General features: G+C 33.7%; 2 protein-coding genes across 3 annotated transcripts; both read right to left on the reverse strand.

Moving 5' to 3' along the window:
- Window positions 1-1942: 1942 nt before the first annotated feature.
- On the reverse strand, window positions 1943-7847 carry LOC111636538 (P protein-like). Of its 2 annotated transcripts, none has more exons than XM_023381819.1 (19): window positions 7623-7847; window positions 6682-6805; window positions 6539-6611; window positions 6031-6179; window positions 5857-5969; window positions 5645-5795; window positions 5499-5570; window positions 5278-5400; window positions 5086-5210; window positions 4874-5012; window positions 4655-4790; window positions 4434-4578; window positions 4309-4357; window positions 4127-4232; window positions 3572-3699; window positions 3336-3500; window positions 3176-3269; window positions 3002-3095; window positions 1943-2917 (listed from the first exon to the last, which is right to left on the reverse strand). In XM_023381819.1, exons 1-19 carry the CDS (start codon window positions 7760-7762, stop codon window positions 2830-2832), a joined length of 2214 nt encoding a protein of 737 aa, XP_023237587.1. In that variant the 5' UTR covers window positions 7763-7847; the 3' UTR covers window positions 1943-2829. The 2 variants fall into 2 exon arrangements, with proteins under 2 accessions (XP_023237587.1, XP_023237588.1); XM_023381820.1 differs by lacking the exon at window positions 7623-7847 and adding an exon at window positions 6871-6954.
- Window positions 7848-11496: 3649 nt separating this feature from the next.
- LOC111636528 (leukocyte elastase inhibitor-like) lies at window positions 11497-12727 on the reverse strand. Its single transcript, XM_023381810.1, has one exon. The coding sequence runs from the start codon at window positions 12713-12715 to the stop codon at window positions 11543-11545; it is 1173 nt and encodes a 390-aa protein (XP_023237578.1). The 5' UTR covers window positions 12716-12727; the 3' UTR covers window positions 11497-11542.
- Between the last annotated feature and the right edge of the window lie 6725 nt (window positions 12728-19452).

Here is a 19452-nt window from a genome sequence, read left to right on the forward strand (position 1 = left end):
CAACCATGAAGCGAATTCTTGATATATTTTATGGATCTCCGAAAATATGTCAATTCTAAGGCCTAACGACTGGCAGAGACAAAGCGATTTGAAACGGTTCGAACATTAGGTTAAAACATCGAAATATGTAAAAATATTTATAACAATGTATGAAATATTATCAATTTAAGAGAAAGTATGGGAATCAATTTCGAAAGCCGTTCTTGTGGTTAAGCATTAATGCTCTCCCTCTCCCTTAATGACGCGCCCTTCCATAAAACCATTAACTTGTCACTTATGGTCTAAACTCGTTAAAACCCACCTCTGGCACTTCTTTTACCCTTGAAATTAGGTGCAGGCGTTAATGAATTAGTTTAGCAGCGAAGGAAATTCCTTCGTTTGTTCGAAATTGTATGAAAAACAAAGGAAATAAGGCTTAGTAATATGAGATTCTAATTGAGATGTTGGGAAAATGTTTCTCTTTTTTTAATAAGTTATAATTTTTGTAAAAAACAGAAATGTTTAATGTGATAAATTCAAATAAAGTTCTATAATTAAAAATCATTAAACAAGCTTTTAAATTAATATTTTTTTCCTCTATGCAACATATTTAATACAAAATTTTTTGTTACCAGTAGAGAAGTTACGACTTCAAATATTTACTATATATTATTGTCTTGGGCGTTGTTTATAGGNAATTTTTATAGGGCCAATGGCACTTCATTTATCTTTCTTTCTTTTTACGTGATTATATGTGTATTTAATACCCTCAAGCCTGTTGGTGAGATGAGAATCCGCGAACATCTACCAATTTTTGGTGGGATTTTATCCACCGAACAGTTGGTCGCGGGTTCGCGCCTGATTAACGGGATTACCACGTGAAATTTTATGGTATTTCTTCACCTAAATAGGGATTAGTTTATCATATAAAGTCCCTCGAAAGACAACCTTCTTGGTAGAGTGCCAAGTGTTGGTCGCCTTCTTTCAACAATACAACTCGGTTTGCTCCTGTAGTATATTACTTATTTTAACTTTTTTCGGTTATTTCACTGGCGATTTAATTCCTTGAATTCATACATTTCCAATTTCTTTGATACTCCGAAAGAATTATGTAATACTAAAACATTTATGATCAATAATTTCTTCATTAGAGGATGATAATTTGCATTCCTACAACTACACAGTCCACCAGTCATTTATGAAGAAATAATACACTTTTATGAAAATTATATATAGATATATATAGCCTTCTGTTGTTAAGTAACTTATATACATTGTATATATACATAAAAACATGTATACAGGGGGTGCAAAAGTAGATATACAGTTGTGAATCTGTGATATACAGGTCTTTTCTGTTCATTATTATTATTATTTCTTATACCTTATTTATGGTTTAATTAATACATAAACATGTTTTTCTTCCATTTTTTTTCTCCCACAATAACATCTGCATACCTACTTTTGTACCCATTGTGTATATAACATTTCCATTAGTTTACTGCATCATTATTGTGCCACACTTCGTCCATTATGATGTCTTTAGTATAAATTCCATTGGGTTAATCAGAAGCATAATTTACACTTTGATCGACGTCTGTTTTTGTAAAGAAAATGACAAAACTCTTCCAACATAAACTTTCTGTGGGTGTGATTTATGCATGATTTTATAAATCGAGAAACAAATAGTTTGTTCGATAAATAGTAACAATCGTGACTGTAAAAATATACATCAATCCACATAAAAAAAATAAGTGAAAACACTTATTTATTTGCTAAATGTTTGCAAATTTCTATTTTTAGTATTGCCAATTATTCCCATTCTCTTCTTAAGTTCTATACGCATCTTTATAATCCTTATAACACTTAATGCTTACACACAACACAATACAACACACCCAACACACGCTATTATGTACTGTATATACGACAACACACATACCTATGTGTGTTGTATTTGATGTACAGTACAAGAAACGTACAAAACATGTGTGATTAATGCACAAAATAAACACCCAAATAAAAGAAAACAATACAAAGCTGAAAACAAAACGTATATTTTGTTACACAAATGGTTTTCTATAAATATAATTTGATCCTGAAAAAATATTGTGACCTATTTACTACGCTTTATACGTGTTTAGTTTTGTATATACAGGAGATTTATTATTTGAATTAAAGCCAAAGGTTAACCGCTTTCATTCAAGGTTTAGAGTAAATGCTCTTTTATTCAATGAACTTTAGGGGTTAAAATAATGAACAACACTACTTATTTTTTTCATAGAAGAGTGTAGAAGAGTGTAGATCATAGGGAGAAACTTTTTGTACGTTCTCTTTAAATATCCTTTACTGGCTTAAATTAGGGCTGTGTACTAATTTTAGAACCGACCACTTAAAAAATTGCCAAGTTTTTAAGTGGTTCAACTATTAATTTTTCTTTTTTAATTAATGGAAAGATGCGAGATGTTTAATTAAGGAGCGAGAAACTGCCATTTTTCTTTGTTTTTTTTCGAACGGAACCATCTTGTAATTTAAAGAATACGTCAGGAAATTTAGTAATTAAGTTTAAAAATCATAAGAAAAATACTTTGAAGGACTAAAACTTGATTATAATTTATCAGTAATTATGTTTTTGGATGTGGAAACTGAACAATGACCTTTGTTAATTTCTTCGACGCCATTAAAGTGTGTGAAGGACGAACTCTTGAGTCAGAAGTACTCTTAATTATAAGTTGAATTACTTTGTTTTTAAAGTCGTTTTTTTAAAAAAAGGAGTGTAAATTAATTAATTTATTAATTAAATATGTGTTGTATTTTATATATGAAAGCATATTATGTACAGAAGTAGATTCATTCGTTCCATTGCAGAAACACGTGGCACACCATGAGATATAAATTGGAAACGACAGTCGTTATGAGCATAACTGGAAAACCAATTCTGACAAAAGGAAAAAAAAACATAACTTTTAGCTTAATAATATGTTAATAAAACTGAACAGACATGAGTAAAATAAAGAATTACTTAAAGAAATCCATGAAAGTGAAACGGTAGCCATGTTGCTCTGAAAGACCTGCACATACTACGTTGGCAGAAGCGCCAATTAATGTACCGTTTCCTGGCCAAAAAGAGAAAATAAATGTACTAAAATTTTAAATGTACAGTAGTAAAATTTCGGATAAGAATAAATTAAAATACCTCCCAAACAGGCTCCAAAAGAAAGCGCATAAACTAATGGTATCAATGGAAGATCCAATTCGTCGTTATCGGATAAATCGGTTATGATTTGTACCTAAAAATATAAAATTACTTAATAAAATTATAGTTTTAATTTATAAATCCATTTTAAAACACATACCATTGCTGTAGTGAAAGGGATATTGTCAATGAAACTGGATGCAAGTGCTGAAACCCATAATATGACCACAATAGCAACGAGTAATCGTTGGTTTTCGTCTACAGAACTGATGAAATCTTGAGTCATTTGGCCGATAAACCAGATTAATCTTAATTTCGTCAATGCCTAAATCGAATATTGTGTTAGATTCACTTTTTTTTTTTTTTTAATTTACACAATTTAAATTCTTCGATTACCTCCATAACTACAAAAAGGGCAGCAAAAAATAGAAGAGTCGACCATTCGACTCGTCCTAGAACGCTTTCTATCTCGTCAAAATCAGCAAGAATCAATAACATGATAGCTCCAAGAAGTGCGATCCAACCTTCATAATGATTTAAACACACCAGAATTAAGAATCTACGAACACACATGGAACCACCAGTTTAAATTACTGTAATTATGTTAATTACTATCGTCATTACTACACACGTCAAACACGACAGTACCAATTGTTATTCCTCCACAACACACAATTATGAATCTCTTGTAGCTCCACAGCTGTATTATGCAGCTTCTAAATATTAAGATGGATGATCAATTCCGAATTTGCAAGCTGCAGAACACAAAACGTATCTTCTGTTGTGTCGCCATTTTTGTTTATGACACTTAATAACAAGACGTTTGAATGAACATGGAAGATGAAATTGATGTACAGTGAATACTTCTCATGTAATAATTAACATAATTACAGTAAATTGAAATGGTAGTATATTATTGAAGACAGTGTATTTAGTTTACTGTTTACTTACCTAAGCTCAGATTTAAACTGGGTACGCTTTGTAAGAAGAAAAGGATGATGACTGTTATCAAAACTATACTACTTTTCGCCAGTAGAACTTTATTTCTTATCTTGTACTATAGAATAAAAATAGATTAATTAAACAGACAATTTAAAGCTTCGAAGAAGATTATTTGAAACCGAGAAACTTACTTTACTGCTCAGTTCTTCCAGATTAGCTAAATAATTATCATCCGAAGGCCTTAAATAAGAGAATAATTAAACATCAGTTTCATATTGTATACGTATATCAATGATAATGATGATGATATATATACCTGGCATCATATAATTTTTTACGTAATAAGGTTTTCAGTAATTGAATTTTCTTTTTTAAAAGAGCCTTGACTGTCATTTCGTCTCGAGAATAACCTGACAACGAGTTTCGAGCCTTCTTCCAAACATTTATTTCGTGTTTGAGCTCTGAAAATTATTGTATAATTAAATTTTCTATAGGTTTTATGGAGTGTATTCTGTATAACACTGTAGTTGAACATACCTACAACCTCCGGTGGTTCTTCAAATTGCATAGAAGATTGATTACGATACATTACCTTGAGAAATAAGTAGGTGCAAAGCGTGCACAGTAAAACATTCGGAAAGGCATGAAGAATAAAACTCGAGAAGTCCAATCCCTGAAAACCAACGTGTAAATATGTAATTTTTTAAATCAAAATATTGGCTATTAAATCGCTTATATTAAAAAAAATCATCTTACTGTTTCTTTAATCTTAGGATTATTAATGATGATTACATTTGGAGGATCACCCACGGGTGTTGAAGCACCACCGATGTTGGAGAAGATGATCATAGCAATAAGAAAGTGTTTAGGATCCACATTTAATACTTCACAGAGTCTAAAATAATGATATTTCATGGAGGCATTATTAAATTTTTCGTAAATTTTTTTTTCAAATTTAAAAATCGTACCTTATAGTAACAGCTGTTATAAGAAGAATAGTGGTAACATTATCTAAAAATGCAGACATGACTAACGTAAACAGGCATAGAGCTGTTAGTAGTGGTAAAGCACGCCCTCGTGCTAAACGAAATGCCTGCAATTAAAATAGAATTAAATTATGTCCCTCTTTTAAAACACATTCGAATGCAAATTGCCCTCACCAGAATGGCGAAATAGTCGAAAAATCCAGTTTCGCAGAAAATGGCTACCATAATCATCATGCCAAAGAGTAAGCTTAAAGTTTCCACATCCAGCCAACTTATCACTTCAAGTAAACTTGGACGCTTGAAAAAGAAGCAATGATGCAAACAATTGATAAGATTTGTACGATAATCTTGTTAAAAATGCAAACTAATTTAATAATCTACAGATAATAACGTACTTCTCCAATTACAGATAAAAATCCGATAGCTACCGTTGCTCCGATGATGGCTGCCAGAGTTCTATGCACCAACTGGAAGATTGAAAAAGCTACTTCAGGACACATTATAAAGTCATGTCGAATGTTTATCATCCACCAGTCATCACCTCGAATATTATGAGAATATATAACCCTACTAAAACGCAGCCGGCCATGATGATACTGTCTAAGGCTATGGGGGGTTGATATGATAATGATACCGCAATAAAGATGTAATCGTTGTTTTCTTCCGTACCGATGATAAGTTGATAAAAACTCCTATAAATAGTTAAATTGAGTGTTGCTGGTGTATAGAGAAATCATGTTAAGGTAAACCTACCCTTCGAGTTCTTCTTCGAGGAGGAGATTGAAGCTCCGTTCTTCAAGAGTCGATTCAATATCATTCACGAGATATGCCGGTGATGCTGGTATCACCCACGTGGGTTGAGACGTCTGTATAATATTTTCCATTAATTTTCTATAAAAATATATTTATAATAAAGTATTTACTTACCTCGTGAAGACCACTCGGAGTCACCTCCATGATTTTGAAATATATACGATTTTGGCTGAAATTTAAATATTTTTCTGGAAGAAATGGACCCATTGCCGAAACGTGAAGAATGGGGTTTTTAGAATCGAGTTTTTCAGACAAATTGATATCTAAAAACTGTTTAAAGATTTAAAAACTAGAATAGAAACGATGCCTTTTGATTTAATTTCTTAACCGTTTTTATTGAGGATTTATTGGTTTTGTAATGTGTGGTAACCAATTAAACCACATGACTAGTTAACTTGTCTTTGGGTAGGTAGAACGGCTATAATACATGTCTCCGGGAGGGCTTTCTATGGGAAACTGATCCACACGTGAAGATAACAAGGAAAACTCCACTTAGCCAACCCATTGGAGGGTCGCGGGTTTGTGCCTGAAGGTTAACCGGGTTTCTTCGCGTGTTTAATACCTAAACAGAAGCTAATTATCCATAGAAATTTAAGAATTACCCACTCAAATTAAAGGATACGTACTGGATGATCATTTTTAATGGCAATGTTCGTCCATGATTTAGACTTTTCTTCGATGAAACTTAAAGCTACCTGAAATCAGTCATTATTAACTGAAAGTATAAAATATTAATCACGTATATTTCTATTTTCGGAAACTTACAACAGCAAACAGAACAGATGCACACAACACAACTAATTTACATATATTTAAGTAGTATCTAGTATCACAAGATGATCCAAGTTCTTTTTCATCTGTTGAAGATGCATTGCTGAAACCGTCATCTCTATGGAATCGAAAAGAAATTTTAATTAAAAAGAAAAATAATCGATATATACATTATTATATTACCTGATAAAGATAAATACTGTCCTTTTACTTTTTAATAACATGAAATTGTTTTTATCCAACAAAGAGCATGACAAAAGGGACATAAATATCACAAAAAATCGAACTATTTAGGTACAAATCACATCTGAACACGCAGAAGGGGTGTGACTGCAATCCCTCAATAGAAATTCCGATAAAATTATAGATAAATCTGATACTTTATCTAATTTTACCTTAAAAACGAAGTGAATTAAACCGAAATTAAATTTCAATCTTTGCAATTCAACAACTTTTCACCATTGTTTTCAGTTTTAGTAAAGCATAATATTGCTTTATAACATAAAAAGAATCGTATATTTACATAATTAAGTAATTTAGTTAATTAATAATTAAATTTAGGCCTATTTAAACTTTCATTGAGTAGACCTAATGAATTTTACAAAGGAGTTTCAATGTTTGGTATTGGAGAAAAAATTGGAAAAATATATTTAAAAATAAAACAGTTTATTGTGAATAGATTACTGAATAAATAGAGATTGAAGTTTCAATTAGGATGTAATAAAATTCAATTGAAATTTCGAGAACCCCAAATGTAAATTTATAATACTTCTCAATGGCTCCATCAGTTGAATGCCACGAAACCACACGAGAATATTCTTATAATATGGCAATTTTTGGATTCGAATTCAATGAAACATTAAAGAATAGATGTAAAAAATGAAATAAATTATTAAATTATCGCGTGGCAAATTAAATAAGCCTTCTGTACTTACCCATTTACATAAACTTGATGAAAGTCTTGATCCTTTGAGTGAAGAAGTGGAGTAGTTTCGTCGCATTTTTTAGAAATTTGGCTTCTCAATATCTTTATTACTGAATTTTCTGGAAACGATTCGATTCTCACAGAAGTCATTAAATCACTTGACTAGTGTCTAAAGCTTTCACAGGATTGTTCTGTTTAATTATCTATAACGAATTTTGTATGCCATGCTGCAACGGTTATTATCTCGAATGGAGGTAGATAAACGGTTCAAAGTGTAAGATTAACATTTTTTAAAAGTGCTGTTTGCGCTATTTATCAGCTTCTTTCCCCGGTATCTTCGATTGTTTGCAAATCTTGCTGTTTTCTAATTTGACAAAATATCTATCTTGTTTAGAGGAAGATAGTGCCAAAATAGACAATATGAAAGAATTAACAGACCCACTTCTAATTAAAAACCGTAGGCTTGTATCCATCTTACCTGATGTCTGTATTATTATTTCTTACATTCATTTTTGATGTGCCCTTTCCTGCTACATAGATGACAATTGATCTCAGGGTACTGACTTGCAAAATGCCACACTTCGAGCACTCTCTCATAATAAACATGGCAGGTTTATTTCTTATATACATGCAATTGAAGCTATTAAATTTAGTGGTTAAATGTGGAGGAGGTGGGGAGATAGAGGGAGATAATGTGTCATATTTTAATGTATTTTGTTACAGTTTAGCATATCAATAATTTAAATTCTGTTTATGTTTATTAATAAGTCATAAATGAATATTTTCTATTGAAACAGAAATAAATAAATACAAATAATCAGTGCATCTCATCAAAAAAAAATCTGTTGCGATATGTCACATTGATATGATATGATATATGATGTTACATGAACGTGTGGTCACGTGTTGGGGACATTTCGCTAACACGTGGCATTTACATTAGCCAACACGTGGCATTTGCATTAACACATGGTATTTGCATTAAAATTTTGCATTAATGCAAAAATTAAAAAAAAAAAAATAAAACCCATTTCAGATGTTATTCTCGTGTTATTTTCTTATGTATCGTGAGTAATTTGATAGGAAAATGTTATAGATGTAACATATGTATAACGTTTTCACGCATAACCTATACATACATACTGTGTTTTCATATGTATGTGTATGCAACGATACATATAATTGCGTGAATAACGTCTTAAATTAATTTTATCATTTCTGTTTCTATTTTTTCTGTTTTTCAAAGCTAAATCGCATTCATACTGATAAGATATTTACCTTATTTTTATTTTATTTTTAATTATTTTGTCAGAACAAAAAATGAAAAGTAAATTTAAAAATATGTATGTTTAGTTAGTTGTATAATATATGAATACAATTACTCTATGAGTTGTCTGTATTAAGTGTATAGTATTTGAACCACTTTTGACATCGTCCCTCCCTGTTGTGTATAATTACGTAATACTAGTGACCCCTCTTAAACTGTACACGTAATTAATGGATGACTTTTGTTAAGGCACGGACCTGCGATCAAGTGTTAATTCGTTTTATCCACTGGTGAGCAAAATGTGGAAGGTAATTATAGTGTTCCTATATTTATATATACTGATTAATTTAAAGATAAGCGATAGGTAGGATAACCGAGGCAGTTAAGTCGTCAATCTACAGTTCTGGTGGATCCAGGTTCGAATCTACAAGGTCAAAAAACTGTGAGAACTTTTCCAGGATATGTTGGGCACCATTCCTCATCACCTGGCCATTGTGGGCCTGATTGAACCAAACCTATACTGTGTACAGAAGAAAGGCCTTTTTAGTGCCTTCAGGGAGGAGATTCCAAAAAGTAATAAGTGGAATTTTTATGCAAAATTTTCTAGTACTAAGCTTCATAAAATGAAATTTTGTTCTAGAAATATCAATCATTCTAAAAATACTATTGAATAATTATCTGAAATTATTCATATTTTAAATCAGATAACGTGCAGATAAATAGGAAACAAATTTATTTATTTAAAATTTTATCTTGAGATATGCAAAATAAATTGTTAAACTGAAACACATTATTACAAAATAAAAATTTAGATTAAAAAAAATAGGATTTTGATTATTCGGGCATAATTGTGTGAGATGTGTATTACATTGTTTATTAGCTTATTCCTGCATTCAGGGAGAATTTAGGCCTACTCAAAGCACACCTGTACCCCCCTTCTGGGATTTTTTTCCGAATAGGCCTGGTATCTCAGGTAGTAAAGATTTTAGTAAGGCATATGCCTTACTAGAATAATACCATTCTCCATTCTCTGAAGATTTCTGGATCCGCTGTACTGTACTTGCTAGCATTTATCAATTGGTAATAACAATCTCCATAATAATAAATGTTTGAAGTATTGTACTGATCTTCAGCAAATGTTACACTTTAGAAATTGCACAGTTCCGAGCAAATGATTATAATCTCAAAATTTTCTAGACAAATTGCCAGATGGCCCACGTTTTGAATTGTTGGAAACAGTTATGCGACACATGGGTGATCTTTTCCTTTAAGAATTTTCTGTAGGAAACTGACCCACATTTAGATGCTAGGCACGTGAAAAAAACCCACAGAAAACTGTACATGTAATTAATTAATGGAGGACTGCTTGGTCACGCCTTAAAATTTGAAACTACCAATGTGCGGTGGTTTCAAATTTCAACTATTCAGCCTCTGGTGAGCCTGAGGCTGAATAAAAGCTGGCAACACTAGTCAACGGTTCGCGCTTCGCCACCGTGGAGTTTTCCGGTTTTCTTTACGTTTTTAACACCCAATAGGGGCAGTTACCATTTAAAGTCCTCCCAGGATTCATCCATCCCCTCGCAGATTGCCTGAGAGTTGCGTTACCATATACAAACAGTTAAGTTATTCTTACATCGTTTCGAGGAATCCGGGATCGAATCTGATCCGGATCGTCTTGATTTTCCATAAATATATGTGACCAGGATGTTGTTTTTAAGTGTTTGCGTATATTAAAATATTACGCTATTTCCTTATCTTATCATCACGTTTAATTAATATGGTAATTGGAGTTTTAGTGACTCGATAATTTTAATTTATTTAATTTATACACAACGATAATGTTTTAAATGTGATAAGGAGACAACGAAAGAACGTCGATAGGGGGAGCTGGGAATTTTTACCTGGGCCTGACAAAAACTTAGCGGTCTCTAGTGGTTCCTTCCGCTATAAAATTAATGTTATTTTTTTTACTAACAGAAAATAAAATATTTAAGACTGTTTTTTAATCATTCCATCATACTTCATTTGTTAAAAATAATGGCTAAAGGAGTCTACTCTAACCCCAGGCCTCATAGAAGCTTTAGTCTATCCTTGGTCTCTGCTCTTTAACTTTCGAAACAATTGTTTAGCCAATGGACAAATATAATTTATTAGAGTCTTTTATATTGCAGAATTGGGCAGAAGTCATGAATTTTCTGTTGTTTGTCGATAATGAAATTTGGGGCCCCTTGGGATTAGAAGAAAAAGGGCAACCCAGACGTAAAAGTGGGCACGCGCCCAAAATGATCGAATAGTTGTATTTAGAACGGTTTTTCATGTGTAACCTGGATTTTTTTTTGTATCCAATATGGACGACTAGATGCTATTCGCGCTGTACAATCGTATAGAACATTCGGCAGTAGCGGATTATGTTCCTTTAAGGCCCTAGGCGCTAAGGCTCTTTATATAAAAGTGTATGTTTATATTAAAAAGACAATAAAGTCGTCAATTAATGAATTATGTCACTCATTGGGTAATCCACCACTGACGTTTGGGAAGGGAAATGAAATAATGCCACGTGTTGCACTGCTGTATTTCATAAAACAAAACCAAACCAAACCAAATCGAAAATGTACAATTTATTGATTTACATAAGATCCAAATGCATAATTAATTTTGACAATTTACAATTGTTTTAACTGACCCACAAAGAGATTCATTCCCGTTCTCATATCGCGAATAACAAACAGGAAAGGACGATCACAATAGAATCTACGATCTGTAACTACTTTTGCAACAAGTATCAGTCCCGTCGTTCCTGCTGCTACGCTTCCCTCTTCGTTGACATCGATGACAGCTTTGTGCATCACTTCACTGACATATAAATCTTTATCACCAGTAATTCCCGATAGATCAGCTTTACGAGTGAAGGAATTTGTCATACCAAGATTCTTCAAATGCTCGTTTAACGATAAAGATTCTTCCAATGTAAATTTTGGTAATGCCAACTCTAAGTAGGGTTGAGGTTTCATTTCGGAAATAATCTCTTCCAATTTATCGGCATTCAATTGTAAATTCTTCAAATTGTAATCGTTTGTTGGCAATACAATTATCATTTGTATGTCTTTTCCCTTGTAAGGAAGAGAAATTGCACGAAAGTTTTCAAAATTTACATTCATTACGCTTTTTATATTCGCGTGCATGAAGGGAACTTGGACAGGATTTACGCCATTGTTATAGAAGCTTCGATTGTAAGTTTTCTTCGAATCGAATGCATTCTCCCACACGCTCTTAAAGTAAATTGCATTCAGTAAAACGAGTCTGGTTTCGGGTTCGAGCGCTCGAAACAATTCCTTTATTTTCCCACCAGTTGCTTGCCTTATCCAATTGTTAATTTCTGTAACAGCGCGATTGTCTCCTGTTTCAAAAGACACCCTCGTTACGAGCGAATTAAAATCATTCTTAATTTTCTTCAGGAATTCGTTCGAAATTGAATAATTCGATTGCAAGATCATGGCATTTGCCACATTTAGTTCGTATTCACTCCCATTACTCTGCAAGAACTGCAACAATTGTTTGAAACTTCTAGAAATATTATCTCTCTGGATTCCTGCCATGTTGTAATTGAGAACACGTCGTATCTGTTCGTATGTTTCGCTTTTTGCACCTTCGCTAAGCATGGCTAACGCTACGTAGATGCTGAATGGAGACATGAAAATGTTTTTATCAGATTCTAAACTTCTTAGTAACTCGAAAGAGAATTCATTGTTTGCCAATGCTATTTTTTTCAAAGAAGCTCGGTCGAAGATCTCGTAACCTCTCGTAACAGTAAATGCACCGATGAATAATGCCAACATTAAGTTAGAAAAAGTAACCTGAAAAGAGAACAGTTATTATTAATCTATATTTTTCATGCAATTTTTATGGTGTTACAAAAGTTTAAACGAATCAGTTTTAATGTTATTTTTTTATATTTTAAAAAGGCTGTAGTGCTTCGACGTCACGTTTCGTTTATATAAGTACAGTAGAGCCTCGATTATCCGACTCCCGATTATCCGACCGTCCTAGTCCGCAAATTTCAAAAGTACGCTAGTGATGTGGCGCTACAATATTTGGCTATGTCTTGGCTACTTTAATATTATTTTTACATGTTTTAGCTGGCAACACTCATTCGACCAGTAAAGGGAGCCNAAAATTCGCAATCGCTTTTCGCTTTTGGTTGTAGGGTCAATTTCGCTAAGCGAATAAAAATCGCTTTTCGCTTTTCACATTCGCTTTCGCTATTCGCTCAGTGTGAACTAAGCTTAATGTTTTATATTCCACCAAAGATACTTGGCAACACAAATTAAATAATATACTTCAAACATATGGAATCTCAAGTGTTTTATTAGATAAATCTGACATAAATTGGAATAACGCCTATACACTACTGATGGAATTGGCCATATCGCAATCAAAACTCAATATTGCAATCGGCTTATCATTCATGGTATTCTCAAATTTTAAAAGTTCCTTCTGATTCCAGATTTATTATAACTGATATAAATATGAAATGTTAACGATTATTATTACAAATTGGTCTAAATAAATATTTTTTGTTGGTTACATACATACATATATAAATTGTTCTAAACAAAAGTGTTATTGGTGTAAATCGGAAAACTTTTCTCTTCTTCATCTGTTGAAAGACTGCACAGCTATTAAAAAATNGGCTAACATTGTAGAATAGGGATCTGGCTATCCTTGTAGTATATAGTCCTTGGGTGTTACCGGTAACACCGGTTACAATTTCCGAACGCGCCTTAAGAGGATCCTTTTTAAAAATTATGGGTTCGGCCGGGTCTACAATTGAGCGTCCAATGAGGGACGGGCTCGATTTATCCGAACGGATCACTCCGAAAACTTTTGGGATTTTTTAGCCGTCTGGATTCGATTTCGGCTTTCTAGAACGATGGTTGCCACTTTAAGCAATCGACTATCGGGCCGTCGACCTATCGTAAATCGCGGCGACGGACGGGGCCCGATATATATGGAACAGAATAATCCCGAAAAATTTCTAGTGTTTTCCCCCGACCGCTTGGATTCGGTGAATTCAAAAACAAATCTGAACTTTCAGCTAACGTATGCACAGAAGAATACGAGAAAGATTAGCGATTCTATTACACTTAGCTTCATTACAACACTTTGGTACATTGTTGACGCGAACCCGTTGTAACAGAAACAAAAATCCGTTCCACAAGTGGGCACATTTCTATAGCACTTTTTGCTATGTGAGTGATAGTGAGAAAACTTGCAACTTGACAACAACATAAAAGAAACCTGTATACACTTTAAGAAACTAAATTTGGCACGATAGCTTGTGTGTAATGCTGTTTTAATCTTCGGTGGTACAGAGGGTTGTCACGTATCATATCTCGAGAGCGGTCGCATTTCATGAAGATGTTATGCGAATGCGAATATGAGTTAATAGGTGTTGTCTATGTGCAAAGCTTCATCTGCAGTGGCGGCAGGTGAAAGGTTTCTCTCCAGAATAAATCCTGGCGTAGTGCCTTGGTAAAGCGAAAGTCCAATTAAATCTTCTAGAGCATAAGTGACAAGAGAACGGCCTCTCTGGCGTGAATCCTCCGATGACTTTCTAATGCGGACTTAAAAAAGAATTCTTTGTCACAAATTCCATAGAGAAATCTCTTCTTTGGGTTTTGCTTGGCGAAATATGAAAAAATTCAAACCAAAATATTGAATTTCAGTTTGAACTTTCAAAAGCAATTATANCGCTCGGCCATACGGCCTGTAAAATGTGTTTATATCAATATATTTACGATTTATTCAATTTTACTAAAAATATTACTATTAATTAAGATAATTTAAGAAATATTGTTAGAGTGTGGTAGCTAAGCCACACGTATAATATTACAATACCAAGTTTAACGGATGAAGCAACGTCAGCATGATAACAAGCATCGTCAGAGAAGGCTTTAAGCTTTAATTTGTGCCTTAAAATTTTTTCACTAATATTTCACAAATGGTCATCCCAATTGTTGTAGGTGCAACGACTTTAAAAAGACGTTGCGCCTACAACAATTGGGCTACCCACGACCATTAAATACTGGTAGTGGGTTGGCGCCTGGCCACGTGGAATTTTCTGAGTTTTCTTCACGTTTGCAACATTTAAATTGGGACCAGTTTCCCATTAAAGTCCTTCCAGGAGGCACTTCCCTTTAACAGATCGCCCACGTGTCGTGTTGCCGTAACCAAATAAACAAAACCAAACCAAAAAATTCGGGAAAACAAATTCGTAATCACAATATACAATCGAAGAAAGTACAAACAGGATAATGCCTCCGTACACTACATTGCACCAGGCCTCAGTTCAGCTCGGTATTTCCAAATAGCCGAAATGTATTGCTCCATAACCCAATTAATATTCGTCCGGATTAAACCAAATTAATTTCCTTAATATGTTTAATCACAGAAATTAATACATGTTGGAAGAAGTAGTGTTTGAATATATATGTTAATTAGGCTTCTCTCTGTTATGGCGTTTGATGTGAGAATTCAAATTGGATTTATTAGAGAACTTTCGCAAACAATACTGGCAATTAAATGGATTTTCTCCGGTATGAATGCGAATATGCTTTACCAGGTGTTGTCTATGTGCAAAGCTTCATCTGCAGTGATAGCAGGTGAAAGGTTTCTCTCTAGAATAAATCCTGGCGTAGTGCCTTGGTAGAGCGAAAGTCCGATTAAATCTTCTAGAGCATAAGTGACAAGAGAATGGCCTTTCTCTGGTGTGAATCCTCCGATGACTTTCTAATGAGGACTAAAAAAAGAATTCTTTGTCACAAATTCCACAGAGAAATCTCTTCTTTGGGTTTTGCTTTGAACCTATGAAAAAATTCAAACCAAAATATTCAATTTCAGTTTAAACATTCAAAAGCAATCAATTGTAATAAACACTGCCAAAAAAGAGAAATGCACGATGTGAAATTTGAACCGGATGAAGTTTTTAGTGATTTGATTGATGATCGGAAAAGATAATGTATTTCCACATTATAACCTTGTTGCGGTTCAAATGTCTTCCTCGTCTCAAAAGAAAATTTGAATCCAAAGACACGGACTAAAAGTGAATTCGAACCTTTCAACCGGTCGCTCGACCAGCCACGGGAATTGAAGAAACATTTTCCAATTTAAAATTGAGTAAAATGTTCGTTAAATTCACGAAATCCATTAATATAATTATTAGATTATCGAATAAAACATTTAAAATACTCTACGCAATTCAGACGACGTGGAATGTCCACGTTTGAAACGTTCGTCTCGTCCCATAAATTCGATTTTCCTCGTCGACATTTTCTTTTTTCCCACAAAATTTCTTCATTTCTGAATTACAAAAGTCCGCATTTATACCTTTTATTCTAATGCACAAACCTTCCCTTCTTCTACCCTTAATTTGAATCGCGCTGTCGGTTACTTCGAACGTTGTAAATTTCAAAAAAGGAGTTGCTTCACCCGATATTTAAAACAGAAAAGTCCTAAACGTCAACACCGCTCGATGCCGACACATTCCTTTTTAAAAGTAAATATTCTCGCTTCTTGTCCGGGTTAACGCTTCCCGATGCCATCGGCCAACTTTGGGCTAAATCGAAAAATTTTAAAGGTAATCCACGTACTGAACTTGTGTAAAAATTTTGACACAAGTGAAATAAATGCGTTAAAATATAAGGGCCGGTGCAAACTAAAAACTTTTTATATTGTAATTTTTCTTTTATAAAAATTAAATAATCGAAAAAGCCAATTTTCACTCTAAACGATTTCCAAATTCTACATTCGAAGCGATTGCAAATTTAAAATAAAACCGAATCTACCACATTTAATGCATTAATTAAGCGATGTTTATTAAAATCGATTCGGCTACTCTTCACCAATAAAAAAATGGCTCTGAAAAGAGCCGTTTGATCGCTAGATTAAGGGAATCCAGCAATTCCGTTTCCGTTTTCGGTCGAAAATTATCGTTCTATCGGCGCCCTATTCTCTTTCTACCAGTTCTTCCTTTTCTCCCTCTTTTTTCACTCCTTCCTATGGTTTTCGATTTGGATCTTCTTCTCTTGGCATTCGATCTCTTCCTAGATGATGTGCGCCTCTGACTTATCCTGCTTCTTTCACGTTTTCTCGGGATATCCTTTTGTATCTTTCTGTTGGCAAAGATGCCCCTTAATCTAGGAAGCATTTCTCGTTGCGAAGGAGTGAGTTTCTCCGATTCCGATGCTGGAATTTCTACTATTAAATTGATTTTCTCCTCGTTCGTTTCTCGTTTATCGTCCATGTCGACGTTCTTCTTCGAAGCACAGAAGCAGAATGACGCAATTTCACGTTCAAAGAATCGATTCCGTTCTACGGCAAATCGAATTTTTAAATTCAAATTTAAACGCGATTTAAAATTAAAATATATTAAAAACTTTGATAAAATAATTTTTAATGTCTACTCGTTTAAAGAACTGCAAAAAAAATNCTAGATGATGTGAGCCTTTGACTTATCCTGCTTCTTCCTCGTTTTCTCGGGATATCCTCTTGTATCTTTCTGTTGGCAAAGATGCCCCTTAATCTAGGAAGCATTTCTCGTTGCGAAGGAGTGAGTTTCTCCAATTCCGATGCCGGAATTTCTAATATTAAATTGATTTTTTCCTCATTCGTTCCTCGTTTATCGTCCATGTCGACGTTCTTCTTCTTCTTCGGAGCACAGAAGCAGAATGACGCAATTTCACGTTAAAAGAATCGATTCCGTTCTACGGCAAATCGAATTTTTAAATTCAAATTTAAACGCGATTTAAAATTAAAATATATTAAAAACTTTGTTAAAATGGTTTTTAAGTCTGAATTGTTAATTTTTTTTTTTTAAAACTTTTAAAATAATTTTTAAGGTCTACTCGTTTAAGAATGTTGTTGGTTCTTCTTTAAATTACTGTAATTCAAAATGGCGGAAGCGTCGGAAATAATGATAAACACACAAAGTTTGATGTGTAAACTCTAAAATCTAGCTCATAAATAACTGCAGGGTTCTTTAAGAAATGAAATTTGGCACGTTAACTCGTGTATAAAGGGCGTAGTGCCTTGGTAGAGCGAAAGTCCGATTAAATCTTCTAGAGCATAAGTGACAAGAGAATGGCCTTTCTCTGGTGTGAATCCTCCGATGACTTTCTAATGAGGACTAAAAAAAGAATTCTTTGTCACAAATTCCACAGAGAAATCTCTTCTTTGGGTTTTGCTTTGAACCTATGAAAAAATTCAAACCAAAATATTCAATTTCAGTTTAAACATTCAAAAGCAATCAATTATAATAAACACTGCCAAAAAAGAGAAATGCACGATGTGAAATTTGAACCGGATGAAGTTTTTAGTGATTTGATTGATGATCGGAAAAGATAATGTANATAACCGGAAAACTTACGCAAAATCTCTTTTCCGTGTGGTATGACGTCATACCACACGATATCTATTCTATCTCCATATTGTTATTTAATTATTTAATGATTATTTTAATTACGTATACGTTCTTTAAATTTAAACACATGGCACCACACAAACTAACTTTTTTGCCGGGAAAGTTATGCAATTCATTGTTGGATTTTTAAAATTAAGTTAATAAATCGATTTGATAGCATTATTTAGTATTTAAAATACGGGGCCTCGAAACTAAATTGTGCTTGGGGACCATCAAGTGCCAGATGCTAACTGACAACAATACCATAACATTTATGACTTGAAAGCTATAATAGTAACCACATGGAAGCGCATGGGAATACACTAATTATGTCAACGCCGAATCGACTTATTCGAGCTAATGGAAAACACATAAAATATCAGTCTAATTTCACTTTTTCACGTTTTATTTAGTAACAATGAATACATTCAAATTGTTCTATTTCATTCACAACTTTAAATGCACTAGTGGTCCCAAGCAGACGGCCGGATGGCCGAGTGGTCAAGGTGGCAGCCTACCACTCTGGGGAACCTGGGATCGAATCTGGATGGGTCAAGGAATCCCCAGGAATTTTTCGGGGGTGGTCCGTTCAGATGTCAGGCCCCTCACCACCTGGTCGCCCCATTGTGGGCCTGGCCGAACCCATAATGGGCCTGCTATAAGAGGCCCTCTTAGTGCCCACAGGGCAGAAAGAGTATTAAAAAAAAAAGTGGTCCCAAGCAATTTTGAAAATAGAAATGCCACCTAATAGATCCCAGCGAGACGTGCAAGTGCTTTATTCCACTGTTATGTATCCATAACGTTATTCTTAATCATTTTCACTAACCGGTGGTTTTGGAGAATCCGAGAGGGACATTTCGGGTTGAAGTGAAATCATTTGCGACCCAAAATGAAGTCGTAACCCATAGTTTGAGATGCCCCGATCTATAACTGAATTTAGAATAGAATTACATAAAATCACCAAACGAATCAAATGTGCAGGTTTGAATCATTACAGTAATTTCATACAAATGTGAAAGGGAGAAAATTATATTTTCCTTTCACATTCGTATGAAATTATGTGGATTGCATGAAAACAAATTTCAATTGTTAAAAAGAAAAAAAAAATGCATATTA

This window comes from Centruroides sculpturatus, unplaced genomic scaffold (genome assembly GCF_000671375.1).
Source record: "Centruroides sculpturatus isolate CEXI.00-Female unplaced genomic scaffold, Cexi_2.0 scaffold996, whole genome shotgun sequence".
Taxonomy (NCBI): Eukaryota; Metazoa; Arthropoda; class Arachnida; order Scorpiones; family Buthidae; genus Centruroides; species Centruroides sculpturatus.